General features: G+C 40.0%; 1 protein-coding gene across 2 annotated transcripts in view; it reads right to left on the bottom strand.

The window, feature by feature from the left end:
• sbf2 (SET binding factor 2) overlaps positions 1–17,025 on the bottom strand; it is a 92,259-nt gene that overhangs the window by 38,069 nt on the left and 37,165 nt on the right. For both annotated transcript variants that reach the window (XM_019886633.1, XM_019886634.1), the window contains exons 3-15: positions 14,864–15,001; positions 9,690–9,818; positions 9,479–9,589; positions 8,252–8,357; positions 4,172–4,304; positions 3,528–3,636; positions 3,226–3,339; positions 2,879–2,956; positions 2,530–2,643; positions 1,850–1,978; positions 1,542–1,640; positions 703–907; positions 502–611 (exon numbers count right to left, since the gene is read on the bottom strand). In XM_019886633.1, the coding sequence (XP_019742192.1) occupies positions 502–611; positions 703–907; positions 1,542–1,640; positions 1,850–1,978; positions 2,530–2,643; positions 2,879–2,956; positions 3,226–3,339; positions 3,528–3,636; positions 4,172–4,304; positions 8,252–8,357; positions 9,479–9,589; positions 9,690–9,818; positions 14,864–15,001 (1,575 nt within the window). The remainder of the gene's footprint in view (positions 1–501; positions 612–702; positions 908–1,541; positions 1,641–1,849; positions 1,979–2,529; positions 2,644–2,878; positions 2,957–3,225; positions 3,340–3,527; positions 3,637–4,171; positions 4,305–8,251; positions 8,358–9,478; positions 9,590–9,689; positions 9,819–14,863; positions 15,002–17,025) is intronic.

Below are 17,025 nucleotides of genomic sequence, written 5' to 3'. Positions count from 1 at the left end.
TTTTTTTTCAATAATTTTGCATACTTAAAGGCTGTTTGTACTTAACTTTTATGTGCAATGGAGTTTAAATGACTCATTACTGAACAATAGCAACCAAACATGATGGGCTATAGAAATCTGAGAATATATACTGTTTAAGTTGATTTGGACAATTTTAAAATAAAAAATCTAATATAAATGATTAATAGATTAGTAAAATTAATGATCTAAATCTGACAACTGATTACTTCCATTAATCATCGCACCTTCACAGTAATATTAAACATAGTTTTTGGGGTTTTTTTTTTCTTTTTGCAATGAAACCTGTCTTGTTTTCGATGCTTCTGCGCTACATTATTTTAATGTTGGTCACGATGGTGGGACTAGCAGAGAGAAAAGTTTTTTAAACTGGTATTAGGTGTGTACTAGGTGTAAAAGGTTTGACAACCACTAATCTGGGAGATAAATATACCAAATACATCATACAACTTGTGAAGCAAATTAAATTATTGAACACTGAACCTTTTCCGTCTCGAGGATCTTGTTTTCAAAGATGAAGGCTATGCAGCTCTTGACTACTTCAAGCCTGCGAGCACTGTTAAACACAGAGCCAGTCTTTCCTATAATGGACACTGGAAAAAAACAAACAAGGAATCAATTCAAACATTAATATTAACGATGTGTTCTGGTATCATCAAAGTTATATACTGTAGGTGGTCATACCAACAGGAGGACCAGCAGGTACAACACACTTCTTCTCCAGCCGTGTTAATGAAGGGACATTGGTGTGTTTGGCCAGACCCTCCTGCAGTAGCTTCTCCACTTGGTCGTCACACAACAGGGGGAAGGGTACTTGGTGCACTCGGAGGTGTGATCCCTCTGATGGTCTGGGCACTTTCTGGAACGTCAAGTGTGGGTTTGGAATCTCCTAGTGAAAACACATGCAAAAGGAATACCAAAGTATTAAGAGACTGACCAGCGTATAGTTTTAAAATCATATACAGTGGTCCCTTGAGATACGAGTTTAATTTAGTCTATGAAGCAATGACCATGCTCGTAACTTAAAACACTCATATGTCAACCTAACTTTCCAGATGAAATGCATGGTAATGCCATTAATCATCTGAAGCCTTTCTCCCCAAAAAGAACAAAATTGTGTTTTTCAAAAAGGAACATAGTATTATGTAATATTGTACTTTATTAAAACATACAGTAATGACATGATTAAATAGAATGGTATGAATTTCACAGTTGTTGCCACTATTTTGGTTTTGGACATCGTACTGCTCCTTCTGCTGTACTCACCTTGGCCATCGGGGGCAGTATAAGGTAGACATATGAATATACAGTGGAGACGGTAATTTTATCAGTGAATGGCAGTAATATCAATTATTATTTAAGATTGTCGGTCCCAACTGGTTTTGAGACAAATCCACCAACTGGGAGAGGTGATAAAAAGCCTGAAGGTTCTTTTTTTTATTATTTATTTATCCCCCCCCCCCCCAAAAAAAAAACTTGTTCATGCTTCATATTCATTACAAAAACAAATTTGCCTTTCTCACATTTCTGTATAGCTGTTCGGAGAGTTCCCTGATGCGTCTCTGCAGCTTCACAGGGTTGAGATCTTCTTCCCTAAATTTGTCAATGTCTAAGGCCACCAGCTATGAACACACAGAGAATAAAAGTAAAATAACAACTGCAAAATGTGCTAGAAGAATCTGTAGTTACAAGAATGGATCCTCTAGTTAGAAAACAACAACAATACTGAAACAAGTCAAACATAGGTGTACTGTTTAAGACGTTTCTACAGCTTCTCATCTCAATTTGAGCAGGGTGAGGGGTGGACCGGGGGGTGAGGGCGGTGGCTTACCTCATCAAAGAGATCACAAGCTCGGTAAGGCGGACCACGCTCAGAGACAAACCCAGCGAAGGCCATGCCATCCAAGACTTTAGTGATGAAATCATTCTCAATGAGGCCCCGCTGGCCTAGAAAGGCAGTCTGGACAATGTCAGAATTAGAACAATTACAATACTGCACACACATGAACAATAGTATAATGCTGGCATTGATACAAAGCAGCAAGTTAGTGTATAATTACAGGATATTTGACCTATTATCTATCGAGCAATCGCTGCAATGTTGTAATCAAGTATAAGCTCTTGTATAACAGAAATAGATGTACCGAAGAAGCCATTTAATTGAGGTATCATTATTATCTTCATCATTATTTGTTTGTGGGTTCACTCAAATGTTCACCACTTATTAATTTCAGGGAAAAGAAACTGAGCATGATTATAATAGAATCCATGTGGGGTAATTTGATGATGACATGTTCTGGAGTTAAAATGGGAACACTTCAGACAAAAACAAAATACCAAATTTGTCACATTTTAGGGACACACATGCTAGTCCTTTTTCTGATCATTCCTGGAAGATTACAGGAAAATCTTCATGGAAAGCAGTTGCGAAAAATATTTGATCAGGCGGGGACTAGCAGGAAAACTACGTTTTAGAACACTTTGCACGGGAATTGCTATTTGTTATCTTACCTTGTGAAAGTGAATCACAGTTTCGGAATGGATGCGAATGAGCTGCAGGCATGACCTGTAGCCCTGGAAGAGTTGTGCAAACAGCCTGAGAAAGACAGCCCTCACCTCCTTGTCCTGACACACATTCACATACACACAACACATTCCCCCCGAAAAAAATATGAAGCAACATCACTTGATTATAAATTAATCAGCAGGTTTAGATAACAGTCAGTTGATGCGGAATCTCCGATTGTGACCTTTTTGAGATAAGAAACCTTTTATTGAAAGCAGTATTATCCTCCCTCATGGGGGAGGAAGATGTCAAATTATGGGCAAAGGGAGCGCATGTGACATGATGCTGACTTACCAACAACTTGAGGTTGGAGGGTGCAGTGCGAGGCGGAGGGAATGCATTGTCTGCAATCTCCAGATCAGGATGCAATACCTAGAAGAGGCCAGACCTTGCACATGACAATTTTCCAAGTATATCAGAACACCACGAAAATGTTTTAAAAGATTTCAATGTGAGACTAAGCACATTTGGTGTGAGTTTAAATTCTAGTAATCAAATGTTCTTTTCCCCAGTCATCGCTTATCCCAACAGTGTTGCCGACAAATTTTACAAAATATTCGTGAGTACATCTGGACAGTCCTCAGAGTGTGAACAGAGTCAAATGGAAAAATGAATGAAGATGTTGGCATGCACATGCTTACCAATGACAAGGCCGCCTGTGTTTGGCTGAGAAGAGGTTCAGGAAGTAGAGACAAGTGGATGCACTCTGGGATTTTTATTGTGCCGCCATCAAGGTCTGCGATGATGACATCCAACTGTTGACACATGAAATACTGACATGTCAGGTGGTTTTTTTGCAAGACGCAACACGTTGCAGAAGCAGCCAAATATAAACTCTACAAGGATAGATTACTTTATTTGCTGACAAACTAAAGCGCTTGTGAAACTGTAAACATTGTATCATCACATTTTCGAAAAAAATTACAAGTTATTCTGGACTCACCAGCTCCTGGATTTCACTCTGAAACATGGAATGCACGCCGATGATAAAGGGGGTCGGGGAGCTGAGCACCTCCAGTAGACGTGACGGCAGGATGGGGATGTAGGGATAACTATAGAGATATGCATACAAAAAACACACATTGTATTTTAAGCAAGACTAAGGAAAGGGAAATTTAACAAACAAGTGCATCACAAAGCACCTTCCCAGTTCTCAGCAGAGAAATGTGTTTATTTGAAAGGTCTTCACAAGAAATCTCAAATAAGTAAATTCATGAGAACGCACACAATGTGCAGAGATTTTGTAATAACATCATCATCATGACTGGAATATCATCAATTACAGCAAAATGACCAGCCCTAATTTGGCAAATATTTAAATACATTTTGATGAGCTTATAACCAGATACGGTATTAGAGCAGGGGTTGGCAGCAACGGGTGCTTGCACCACCGGGTGTATGAAAAACTGGATCTGGCAATATAAATAATTATGAGTGCGGTGGGTCTAAATATATATATATTTCAAGACATTGTTGTAAAAAAAACACAGGGGCAAATCACAATACGAATGGCCCTTCAACAGTCGGATAAAATTATTAGTGGCACTAAATAAACATAATGAACGGTGTGGCAGTGCATACACTCACCTGTATTTGAGGGGAAACATAAGAGCTTCCAAAGCGCGACACGCCTCCCCAAGCCTCTGGTAACTCGTGGAGTGGAACAAAACTTTGTGCTCGGTCAGTATTGCACAAAACAGGCTCAAAACATTTTGAATACCTGCAAGAGGGAAACAATAACAATTAACAAAGAAAGCACAACTAATGAGGTGTTCGTAGGAAGGAATGTTGAAGGTAATGGCCACATTGTTTCAATCTAACGCACTCGGCTAGTTGAGGGGATTTAAGATTTGAGGAAAAGAGAAAATAGGAGCAGTTGACGGCCTTAGAGTTAAAAATAGACAAAATCAAACAAATAATACGCAAAGTGTCACAGATGGGTACAAGACTGCTTATTTGGGTTATTTGTGTCCTACTGTGGGTTAATTGCATGACCAGTTCGAACAGAGTCAAATACAAAAGGGTTGGCTTAATTAGGGGGGTCTCAAATTATTTTGCTGCACCGCTAAGTTAAAAAAATATATAAAATGTTTAGGCAAAGACTAAACAAAGTAATGACCACGGTACTGGAGTCACCAGTCTGTTGGCTGTATCAACTATTTAAAGCCCTCGAAAAAGTTGACTCATTAGTATTAACTTTGGCCAACCAACGGAAATGAAAGAGTCGCATACATTAATAATAATGTTTCAAATCCCAGTGTGACAAGCAGGAAGAATTCTAAGTTTACAGTTCCTGTTATTGTTTCCTACCAAGTATCTGACAGATCAATTAATCACAAATAGGAATGACAAAAGAAAGAGGAACACTAGCAGACATGTCGGGTCCACCGGGGGCGCTGGGGCTGGATGTTTGGCACCCCCGAGTCCAGCTCGACACTGATAAACAGGACACTGAGAACATCTTAAATGTTGAAGATGAGCAAATTGATCCTTTTGAGTAGATTCCTAATACACTAAAAAGCACAAATAGTAATGCTGTACACTATGTGAAGAACTCTCCTGAGACGGCCCCAGCTTAATGTCAGACCCAGGTGTTTACTCATTTTATGAAAACAGTGACACATTTCCGAGCCTGAAATAAAAAGAGACAGCAGCAGTCCCCGATAACAGTGGAGACAAAGGCAACAAACAAACAAACAGCAGCACTCTTGATTGCCGGTTTTATCTCACTACCGGGGGGGTTCAGGGGGGGTTGTACTTCCTCCACAGTGTGTCATGTTTAACACACATTCCTCTCCACTGACTTCAGTGACCTGTGCACACCGAAAGATGTGGCGAGCCGCCAGTCTGTAGGTCATTTTCTGCAATCCTTATTTGGGTAGGAGGGTGGACGAATTAGTGGAAATGCTACATTTGTTCTCTTTGCGGGTCAGATGCCAAAAAAACTACTGATAGCACCCGAGAGGAATCTGATGAACGATTAACACGAGTCATAGCGGACATGCTTTGAAGATAATGATCAAAAACAATGTACGTGAGCAGCCAATCAAAGAGGGATTAGGGACTCAGCACAGCTATAAACTGTCACCTGTCGCTACAACAGCAACATGGGCAGCAGATGGATATATACAGACATACCTGTACTTTAGTTCTGGCCTGTTCAAAAGACTGACAGTAAATGTCAGGGGATGAAAGAACAGCTCCTTTTTGGGCAGCGGGTTTTCTTGACAATTTAGGAGGATGTTTGTAAAAGAGTAATCCGATGAAATGAGTAGGGAGGAATGTGTTTTTTAGGGTTACTTGGAAAATGTGTGGGGATTTGATCTAATTTAGGATACTTGAAATGCTTGGTCATATATTATGACAGTAAATCACTCCAGGCATCCATTAATTGTTTATGACGCTGTACAGTACATACACTAAACAAAAATATAGACGCAACATGCCAATTGTAACATGCCAAGGGATTACACTCCTCAGCCTCCCTGGTAAGGTCTATTTCGGACGGCTATAGAGGTGGTTTCGTCGGGAAGTCCAACCTCAGAGGGACAAGGAGCAGTCTGGTTTTCGTCCTGACCATGGAATAGTGGACCAGCAGTGACATACTCAGCAGGGTTCTGGAGGGTACAAAGGAGTTTGCCCCAACCAGTCAACATATGCTTTGTGGACTTGGCACAGGTGTTCATAGTCCTGGAGAGAGTGCTCCAGGACTATGTGGACCTGGACATTTCAATACGAGCTGTTTGCGCCGCATTGCCCTCAGTAAGTCAGAGTCGTTTCTAATGAAAGTTAGACTCCGGCAAGGCTGTCCTTTGTCACGGCTGCTGTTCATGACCTGAACAGAATTAATATATACAGCTGAGGCGTTGAGCGAGTCCAGTTTAGCGACCTCAGTATTACACTCGTTTTGTGCAGTTGATGTGATTCCGATGTCTTCATCAGACCATCATCAACTCTCGCTGAAGCAGTTCGCAGCAATGTGTGAAGCGGTTGGGATGAGAACCATCACCTCCAAATCTGATGTCATGGTCCTCAGTTGGAAAAGGGTGGGGTGCCCTCTGTGAGTCAAGGATGAGATCCTGCCCAAAGACCGAAAGAACAAGCCTGCGGATACAAGCACTTTCCTCCGCAGGGTGTCTGGGTTATCCCTTATAGTTAGGTTGAGAAGTGTAGGTATCTGGGAGGTGCTTAGAGTCAAACTGCTGCTTCTCTGCCTTGAGAGGAGCCAGATGAGGTGGCTCGGGCATCTGATCAGGAGCCTCCTGGACGCCTCCCTGCTGAGGTGTTCAAGGCATGTCCTACCAGGAGGAGGCCCCAGGGACAGCCCAGGACACACTCGAGAGACTCTCTCTCATGGCTTGGGATCCCCCCAGAAGAATGGATGAAGTGGTTGGGGGAAACGGATGTCTGGGCTTCCCTGCTAAATCTGATGACCCTGCAACTCAACCCCAGCAGTAATTTGATGGTTTGATAGATGGATGATGGATGGATGGACGGACGGAAGCGCAATTGAGCAGAGATTCAGTGTGACTGCCCTACTTCTGATCTTGAAGGACCTGAATTTGACTAAAGCAAATCAAACATGAATAGGGCAGCACCGGATTCTTTCGGAGAATGGAGCTTTTCTTGGCATTAAGAGCAATGAATTTGCACCTTGCCAACACATGCATGTCCTAAAATCTGCTTTAAGGAGCAACAGAATCATTTGCAGGTAAATGAAAACAGATGTGTAATGACTGACGTGTTTGGCTTTTATGTCAAAACAGTTTTGTTTTCTTTCCGCAGATTGGCTACAAACATAACTTCCACATGACCTTGCTTAGCATATCGTGTAAGTACCCCCCATGTGCACTCACGAAATAAAATCAAATGTGTTTTCAAGCACATTCTTGTCCCCAAATGAGGCTCGACGAATGCCAATTTTCCACTGTAAATCAGATTTTGTAATTAATTCACCCCAAGATCACAGATACTCGTCGGCTTACTTCAAAAGTGAGGTTAAAGTCTAAAAATACAACATACATCATCGACATTAGTGGTCTGTGTGGAATAGTAATTTGATGACGGATAAACATCCTAAAAGCTACACGCGTCACAATGAACTCAGCATGTACTGTACTGGCCGTACAACTGGCTTAAGCATAAGTTCATATATTGTGCAAATGGAGCAACGTGAGCCCAACAAACGGCATCAAATCTTCATCATGTGCTTGTTCTAGCTTCGAGCAAATTGCAGAATCACTAATGGGAGGTCAAAACCTCATAATCTTGCCTCGGGCACGTTTACAATACAATAAATCCAAATGTCTCCTGACTCTAAAAATCTGCACTTGGGATTTAGCCAAAGGAATTGGGGCTCTAAAATCTGATAAGACTGACTTAACTTACACCACGTCATGTCAAAAATATTAAGATGCTGGGTTGAATCAACTAAGAAGGGGATTTTAGGAATATTTTTAAATATTATTTTAAAAGATTAAGAGCAAATAAAGGGATCGACATTTCAGGCAATCTCAACGAAGAAGGAATTCTTGATATATGCAGTGAATGCTACACCATCCCTACCGTGTCGCAGCTAAACATGACTAAATGACATGAGCATGACAGGGCATCTTGTAGGTTTGCTGTCAAACAATGACTAACTGGTCGTTCAGTGGCGGGACGCACCTAGCTGCTGGAAGAGCAGAGCGACACTCTTGCATGTGACAGGTAATGTGTCATTCAGAGGCGTCTGGATTAGTTGTCGGTCACCTGCTCCCAGGCTAAATAGCTTCTGTCAAGAAAAAAACATGACAATAAATGTCAAAAAACATTGTAGTTGACAGCCAATCATTTCTAGTTATGGTGCACTTTCTAGTCAAGGCTGCATGGGCACACAGCTACAACTAAAATGTCAGTGATCAAGCTGCAAAAAAATGTAATTTCAATCACGTGCTTGTGAGTGAATGTGTCTTCATGAAGTGCGCAACACTGTTGGCTCTTTCGATCAATTGGCTGATGCAACAGTCATCATTGCTTGCAGGATGCACACATATTTTGTTGTTCTACTTCTTCCATTCATAACTTTGCTGCTGTGAATTGGGAATTTCTCCATTGTCTTTTAAAGACACGGCAACAAAAGTCAAATATGAAGTTGAAGGGAAATCCATCTTTTTCATTCATATAATTCCTCGCATACCAGTAAGGTTTTACGATGTGCTAGTTTCACTAATGCATCTGTTCCCTTGCCTAAAGGCACACTTAAGGTGTTGGGAATTGAAGAGGCGTCATGCTGGGGACATACCAAATGCTTTCCTCTTACTGGTGTTTGAACAGGAGCTGAACTCTCAGAACAATGGGAGGCAAATATTTAGATTTCCCTCACCAGCAGTAATAAAGTAACGACATTTAAAAAGTTAAGAAGGCGCCACTATTTGAATTGTTAATGTCGTAATTATGACATGAGTAGTGGAGCTCATGTCCAAAATAAGCTTGGTATCTTATAGTTGCATTCTATTCTGTATCATCTCTTCTTATTTCTTCAGTCCACGATCAGCATTGAGTTGGATCACTGGTTCTACTTTCAAACGTCTATTGAAAAAGCTTGCTTTTTCATGAGGAATGTTAACATACATGCAAAATTAGAGTGGCATTTAGCTTATGAGACATTTCCATCCATTTTCTATACTGCTTATCCTCAACAGGGGCTGCGGGTGAGCTTTTTGTCCGATTGTTCTGATGTTGACATTCTGAAGCTGGGAAAAAAAAGCATATTCACTATTTTGACCTTCGACTTTGGTTACACTATGTGGAAATCTTGGCAGTCACCTGTTGTAAAATTTCATCATGAAGCCATGGCCACCGACAAAGATAAACAGTCAAAATCAATACAAAATACTATAGTTTGAACAATACCTGGGATCCACCAGCCACAGGGACGTGAAATATAAACAGATTGGCCACCAAACCCTCTAAAGGGACAGTAAGGCTATCAATGTGCACGGTGTAGATAAGTCCCAAACAACCCTGGAAGGACAACATATACAGAGACATTCAAAATGAAGGTTTTCGGAACAAGACAGAAGATAGTTTTTTCAAATCAATCAATCACATTTTGCCTTTTTACCCTGAATATTTCTGGATGATCCAATCTCGACACGAGAATGAGACTTTTTGGAGCAAACACTTGAGCTGGCTGGATCAAGCAATCCTCTTCCACCTCTTCATCTTCGTCAACCTCGATACTTTTAGATCCCTGGGATTTAAAAAAAAAAAGAAGACTTAAAACCATGAAATGGAACATGTCAGCGCTATTTACATCCCGGTTCAAAGTCATTGTGTAATTGATAGTTCTCACATCCAATGCATGTGTTTGGAAAAATACTAGTGTAGCTAGTCCTAAACTCAAAAAACAAGCAAGATGTTTTCCGACAGGTCCTTTGCGTATTTGCGTCATTAGACGCCATGTGCACTCATCACACCCCAGGGAAATATAAAACAAACACACTATTCGTTCCCAGATCAAGATAAAGTAGAGTGAAGCATATGACTGTCTTTTATAACAGATGTACATTGTTCCGATGGCTGAGGGTGCTAATCTAAGATTCAAGATCTTAAGCCCGATTCCCACTGAGCAGCGGAGGTTTGCGAGTGTTTGTGCATGGCCCGAATGTTGATTTTCGTCAGGGTTCCTTCAAGGTCGCAGTCTCAAAGACATCTGGCGAATGAAAAATCAACATTCGGGCGTGCACGAACACTTGCAAACTGTCGCCGCTCAATGGGATATAGCCTTTGGCTATGTTTCTTTATTTTGTAGCAAACATTCCAAAACTGAAACATGAATAGCGGAACAATGAACACAAATACAATTACCACAAGAAATTATTTGATGGAGACAACCACAATTCTAATCGAAAAGTACAGTATTTTTCAGGCTATAAGTCACTTTTTTTTCCCATACTTCAGCTGGTCCTGCAACTTAAGACTCAGGTGGGATTTGTATATATTACAATGAGAGCTAGGATTGGCACCTAAAATCCACATTCCCTAATCATGTTGACTTTCTTTTGGCAGACGAGATGAAGATGGCAGAATTTCATTATTTCTCAACATAAGTTTCTTCTCGACCTTTGGTTTCCTTTGCTCCTCGGAGGAACCCTTTTCTCCGATTCGCTCACAAGTTACAGTTGAAAATATGCACCAAAAAGCTCATATGAGCTGAAATCCCAAGACGTTCTCCAAATCGGCGCATCCAAATTACCATGAATTTTCATTTTATCAATTGCTAAAATGAAGCAGGTAAAAAAACAACATAATTCTTGGAGGAAGAAGTACAACATACATTAGACAAGTCAAGTTCCTACCTGGCTATTTATTATTTTTTTTGTTATTGTAATATTTGGTGTATTAATGATATATGATTAAAAATATTTATTCTTCCAGATTGAACACATGAGATATATGTTGGGCCCAACAAACAGAAAAATGCAAAACTTGAGAATTATTAGAGGACTACAAGATGCAAACCTTTGCACAACATTTGAACTTTGAACTGCATCTTTCCTCTAATGTTGGCAAAAACACTTTATAACCATAATTGTGATTAATGAATGTCAAAATGATAAGCTGTGATAAAAAATGCTTATCACAGTAATCTTGGGTGAATCCTCAGCCAGGAGTGTTCATTCCTGACTAAAGCGTTTATCAGATTCTAGTATAGTTCTTCACTCAATTGAAAACATGCCAGGAGAATCTGAAAAAAAAAAATCTCATTCAGACGAGGGGCCCACTTCATCGTTATATTTAGGATTCAGTTCAATTACTAGGCGCAAAACATTCCTCTGCCACCTGGCTGGACTCTCGGAAATTTGATTCGGCAGATAAGGATTCATTTAGAGTAAAGACTGTTCAAACAATGTCACGTTTCAAGAAGATCTTCAGTGCCTTATGTGGAACTGAAGAATGTGTGTTTGTTATGCTGGAACAAGATGTCGGCACACGGCCAAATATAGTCCTTGGAGTTCCTTATCAGGATGAGCTTGACTCAAAGAATAGGTGGTATAATACAGTTGCGTTTAATTTATAGTCAGGTGGCAGGATAAGAGAACAATTTGAGTAATATCTGCTTTGGGAAAATAAGACCACTCGGTTTAACTTTTAACACTTATTGATAGGCTGTTTATTTTAAGATACTTCCTGCTTCTGGTGTGGAATTCACAGCCTGCTTGCCAATCCCATGACTTTCCTTAAAAGATTAGAAGGTAAGACCTTGACGCAGACGAAGGAACTGACATTTAAGTGGAGTTTTAAGGGATCACATCAGTAAGAGGGTAGCAAAGATGACTGTATAGGTCATACATAAATAATACTTAAGTCGCTGTACTTACTGTAACTTTACCCTACTAGCTCAAATGTAAAAATATTAACTTTTTTGTTTTACACATACTTCGACTGCAAAAGTAGTTTATACTGAGTAAATGTGGTCATAATTGTTGATTGTGTATTTCATGAATGTGACAATGGAGTGAACTGCTTGGCTTTGGCCAACGTAAGCGCTTTTGCTTCTCTCCCTGCAACTAATGTGAGGCCTGCAGAAGAACATCATGTCAGCTATAATCTACATGAATGCAGACCTCAACACTGACATGGGATTTGATAAATGTTTGTTATTTTTCCTCACGCAGGTAGTTAACAGGAACAAATGTTCTCAACAAACGGCCCCACTGAGCGGAATCATTACGAAGAGGTGCAAGCAAAATGAGAGGTGACAGGGAGTACTAATATTTTGAGCTCATGTAACACTTTTATCAAATCCCAGACACAAAAATTCTAACACTTCATTTATTCATCCATTTTGGGGCTTCTGAATGATCCAAGGTCTGGCGGGGAGTCGTGTCAGGTGAGTCGATTTAATTTCCTGGCGCTCACCTGTCCCGCAGCAGTTTTTCCGATGTGCTTTCCCAATTTTGAAATGGAATGTTAATCAAGGATGGGCATTCGGGATGAGTCAAATCCAACAAAACTTGGCTTCTTTTCATTTGCTGGCTTCATCAAAATTGTAAGAGCAACAGGTTTTCTTTTCAATAAATCAGTAAAGTGGTGGTCTTCCACCAACACTGCCAATTCCATCACTTCAAATTTCATATTGAGCTTGCAATGCTCCTCTTTTCGATATGGTGGTCTCCATCACCTGCTGCCAACAACATGCGTAATCTATTTGGGTAAGTGAACACCTAATTTAGGACCCGCTATTTGGGTAGGTAAAGCAGGCCTAACACTCCCACATGTTTTTTTGACTACAATCAAATATCTGAGGAGGAAAGGTGTACGAATGAAAAACAATTGACTGAAAAAGGATGATCCAGTGGTCTGCAGTGTGTTACACAGATGAAGAACTTTAACAGCTAGTGACAGACAACAAAGGATGTCATTTGGCTCCTCTGCAAAACAACAGGGCTATTTTTGATCATTTTCTGTCTATGATGGGGTCATTTGTCCAATGTTGCTTTTCAACCTCTGGGGAAATGTATACTTGGTTTTACACCAGGAAGGATGAAAAAAATTATGGTCTGATTCACACAACTGTGAGGTTAAAAAGAAAAGATCATCAACAATTGTTTCTTTGAAAGATTCCTGTGCAGTGACTAGTCCACTTTTTGAGACGTGGCGCATATTTCTTCTATGAGGTTCCATCTCAAAATCACCTAAGCAACGATTTGCTGATCAAACTGGAATGTGATTGACGACTGCCGTGCACATGTTAAAGGATGTGAAATCACAATGGGCAGGATGACAGGAGCCATTGGAGGCCTCTTGCAAAGGCAAACACAGTGAAACAATTACTTTGGTATTCTGTGGGCTTTTGGCGGAGAGAATTTAACGAGGTCATTCATAATCATACACTAATCAAGATCCATTGAATCTGTTGTGATCAGTGATAGACGGGGATATCGACTTGCATGCATGAGTAAATCCAAAGCCGAGGTGAGCACGAGATCATTGTATCTCTACTATCAGTGTCCGGCATGCTTTTTATTAGGCTGGATTCATCCAGACTTTTGTTTTCTCCTAATTCTTGACGATGTCACGTATGTGCGTTCCTTGAAGTAAAAACAAAGAGCCGAAGAACATTAAAAAAAAAGATAATCCAAAAATAGAAAACAGAAAATGAAAACCGTCATCTTGCTCAACCAAAATCCCCCTGTTGACCTTTAAGCATTATGAAGGCGACATACCAAACGAAAAGTATTTCACACTCATTGTGTGAGCGTTCAACAAAATTAATTTTACTATCGTGGCAATCTAAAACAGGGTGAGGAGCCTGAGATTTCAGATTTCATTACATCAGGATTAATGAGGCTCGTGCAGCAGTGCGGAGTTAGCAGGGGGGGCTCATAGTTAATCAGGATCTTCTTAAGTGTGCATCACACAAACTTAAGTACCCATAGGTCCAGAGGTATTTGGACTATGACAAAGATTTTATCATCTAATACATTTCAAGTCCAATGAGATCTCACTGCAAGTGAATGTGGACATGAGGAGATTGAGAAAACAACATAAATCTAATAGGAGAGCAAACACTTCAAAAGTTTGGTCCATTATTAAAAAGCTGAAGACCTTCAAATGATCGTATGATTATGGGAGACAACAAATTATTATAATTTGAATACTGTAGACGAAACAAAGGCCAACTTGTATCAGAATGATGGGAAGAGAAAAGTAGAAGGAAACAACTCATGATCCAAAGCACACCGCATCATGTGTCAAACATGGTGATAGCTGTAAACGAAACAAGCTAATATGATAAAAGAGCATTGACTGCCGCTGCCTTGAACTGATAACGATCATAAAAATCTTGTGTTAGGATATATCACAGCCAGATATACCACAAAACGGTTTCATTTTTAAACCTCCATCAATGGGCTTGTGGAAAACAGTTTCCCACAGGTATGGATGACATTTGTGGTTGGTTCTCATTGAGTAATTGATCAAAATATAATGGCAAACCTGCAAGCTAACTTACCGTTTTGTGAATCACCGCTAGCATTCCATCTCCCTCGGAACCAATTTAATCTCATATAACTTCTTTTCAACTCACACCTCATATTCAAACAACGGCGGTGGAGAAGAAAGCTAAAATCATTATTTCAAGGCGTTGTCCCTGTTTTCTAATTTGCTCTTCCTTGGTCAGATGACAAAAGGTTTGTTTGCTCGTGGTGCAATCAGAGTTTCTTCCACCTACAAATATCTGTGACATCATGTTGGAAAGGTTTACAGCTGGCTCTGTGTATGCAATCTTACCTGCAGATTGACTTCAGCCTCATAAAAAGTGAGGCAGGAGCAGTAGTGTCTGTCTGATTCAATATCCGTCAGCACGACAGTGAAGAAGGTGGGTGCTTTCCTCTCTCTGGACAGCTTCCAACCTCCTGGCTGGCAGAACTGTAAAAGTGATACTACGATTGTAAAATGTTCTAGAAATTAAGTTCATACACAGCAGCAAGACCTACTTGTGGTATGAAGAAAGCGATACTCACAGATTTGCCCTAACCAAATATGGCATCACTATTACAAGAAAAATCAAAAACTTCTGTTTCTAGAATTTCACGTTTATTTATTTCAAGAAAATACTATGTTCTGAATGGCTTGTCAAATGTAAACTTTAGGCATAGTTCAGTGCATAATGAAAAGATACAGTACCTGAATGTCAAATGGCGTTTGCATACAAATGAGTACAGATGGACATTGACCTGCGACTTAACATGCAGGTGTGTATACTCGTACAACAGCTTTGATCACTTTCTGGAAGTTCTTTTACTTGACTAAGTAACTACTCCATGTCACGCGACTGAATGCACATGGCAGATACAAAATTAAACAAATAACAGGCTTCGAAGAGTAGACAAAATCTTGGGTAAGGATTCATCAAGTGCACTAAACAAATTGAAAATGTGCATTGTAAAAAAAGAAATAAAGTAAATGCATAACTGAGCACTGCATAGAACACAACCCTGTAAAGTCTGAAGTTCTCATCCAGCCACTGTGTGGTCAGACCTAGCAAGCTAACAAAGCTAGCAGGAATAACATCACAAATCCATAAATCAGTAGGGACTGAAGAAAAACTGAAGAAATCCCAAACTATCGATGTCATGTTTGTTTAATGTGCCTTCAATGCACATTTACTACAGGGCGTATTAAGTAGAAAGGAGAGCTTGATTTCCTCACAAAGATGTCCCATATGTTGTTTTGTGAGCAATAAAGTTTACGTTATGACAGCACTTTCCAATCAAAAGGAGCGCACCGACAGCGAAGTAAGGCTTCATTGGATATTCAGTTTGATTCTTGAATGTTTTTTTTGTTTCTTTGTTTTTTTTGCTTGAGTTGAGTAATGTCAGATTTATTGATATGGCATCTTCAGTCCTAATAACAGCCATATAATTATAAGGTCAATAATTATCCGGCATCCCTTCTTTTGAGACTTTCTGCTAGTACTCACCTCATTCCTTTATTGGACCAGACAATCACATTTTCATCAGTCATTCTTAATGCCCCCATGTAGAATGCAAACAGGATGTGCTGTTGGGGTGTTGCAACTGTATTTACTCATCAAAGCTAAAGTGTCATGATCATATTAAGAAGAAATGTCTTGGCTAAGTGTCTCATCGTAAAAGTGTGTGTGTGTGTGTGGGGGGGGGGGGGCACAATAGCCCAATAAAAGGTTGCATTCCAATGACAACTTTTGAGATATCCACACAAATGACAGGAAGTAGCATTATAGGAACAAATAACAGATATGGAGAAAGTGGGGCAAAAAATAAAAAAAAATTTGATATCATAAGGAACAAGGCACAAAATGTAGACATTATCTTTCCGTCTTTCATATGGGTTTCTCATAATACAATGTATCACTTTGTCTTTGACAGTATGACAATCCCATCCTCATTTAGAGACTCAACTCGAAAATATAGTTCTGGAATTGATCTTTCATTTTCCAAACTCAGAAGACAAATCATGAATTTTGCAAATGTCAGTCATTTGCAGACAATGGAACTCGGATGGACTTCCTTGCAGAAAAAAAATTAGTGAAAGCAAATTGATTTCCATAAAACAACACTGTATGATATGTATAACATGTAGTTTTGAATTCACACAGATGTGACATGCCATAAGAGCAGGGAATCAATTAACCTCTGTTGTCCACAATTGACAAGGGTAAACAAATGAACAAACTTTGAGGACGTAAGAGAGAAGTGCCGCCAAAACATGGGAGGCAGACAGGCATTTGGAGTTAAGTGTTTGTGTCTGCACTTGTTGTGTTTTTGCTGGAGGGTTGACTGGCCTGGCTCTGAAACCATGTTTAGACTGCTCCCTGGAGAAAGCTGGACAGCAGAAGGAAGACTGTGTGTGAGTGTGTGTGTGTGTGTGTGTGTGTGTGTGTGTGTGTGAGTGTGTGTGAGAGAGAGAGA

The sequence above is a fragment of the Hippocampus comes genome, unplaced genomic scaffold (assembly GCF_001891065.2).
Source record: "Hippocampus comes isolate QL1 unplaced genomic scaffold, H_comes_QL1_v1.1 scaffold261, whole genome shotgun sequence".
NCBI classification, from domain to species: Eukaryota; Metazoa; Chordata; class Actinopteri; order Syngnathiformes; family Syngnathidae; genus Hippocampus; species Hippocampus comes.
This window is presented reverse-complemented; position numbering and strand designations above follow the sequence as displayed.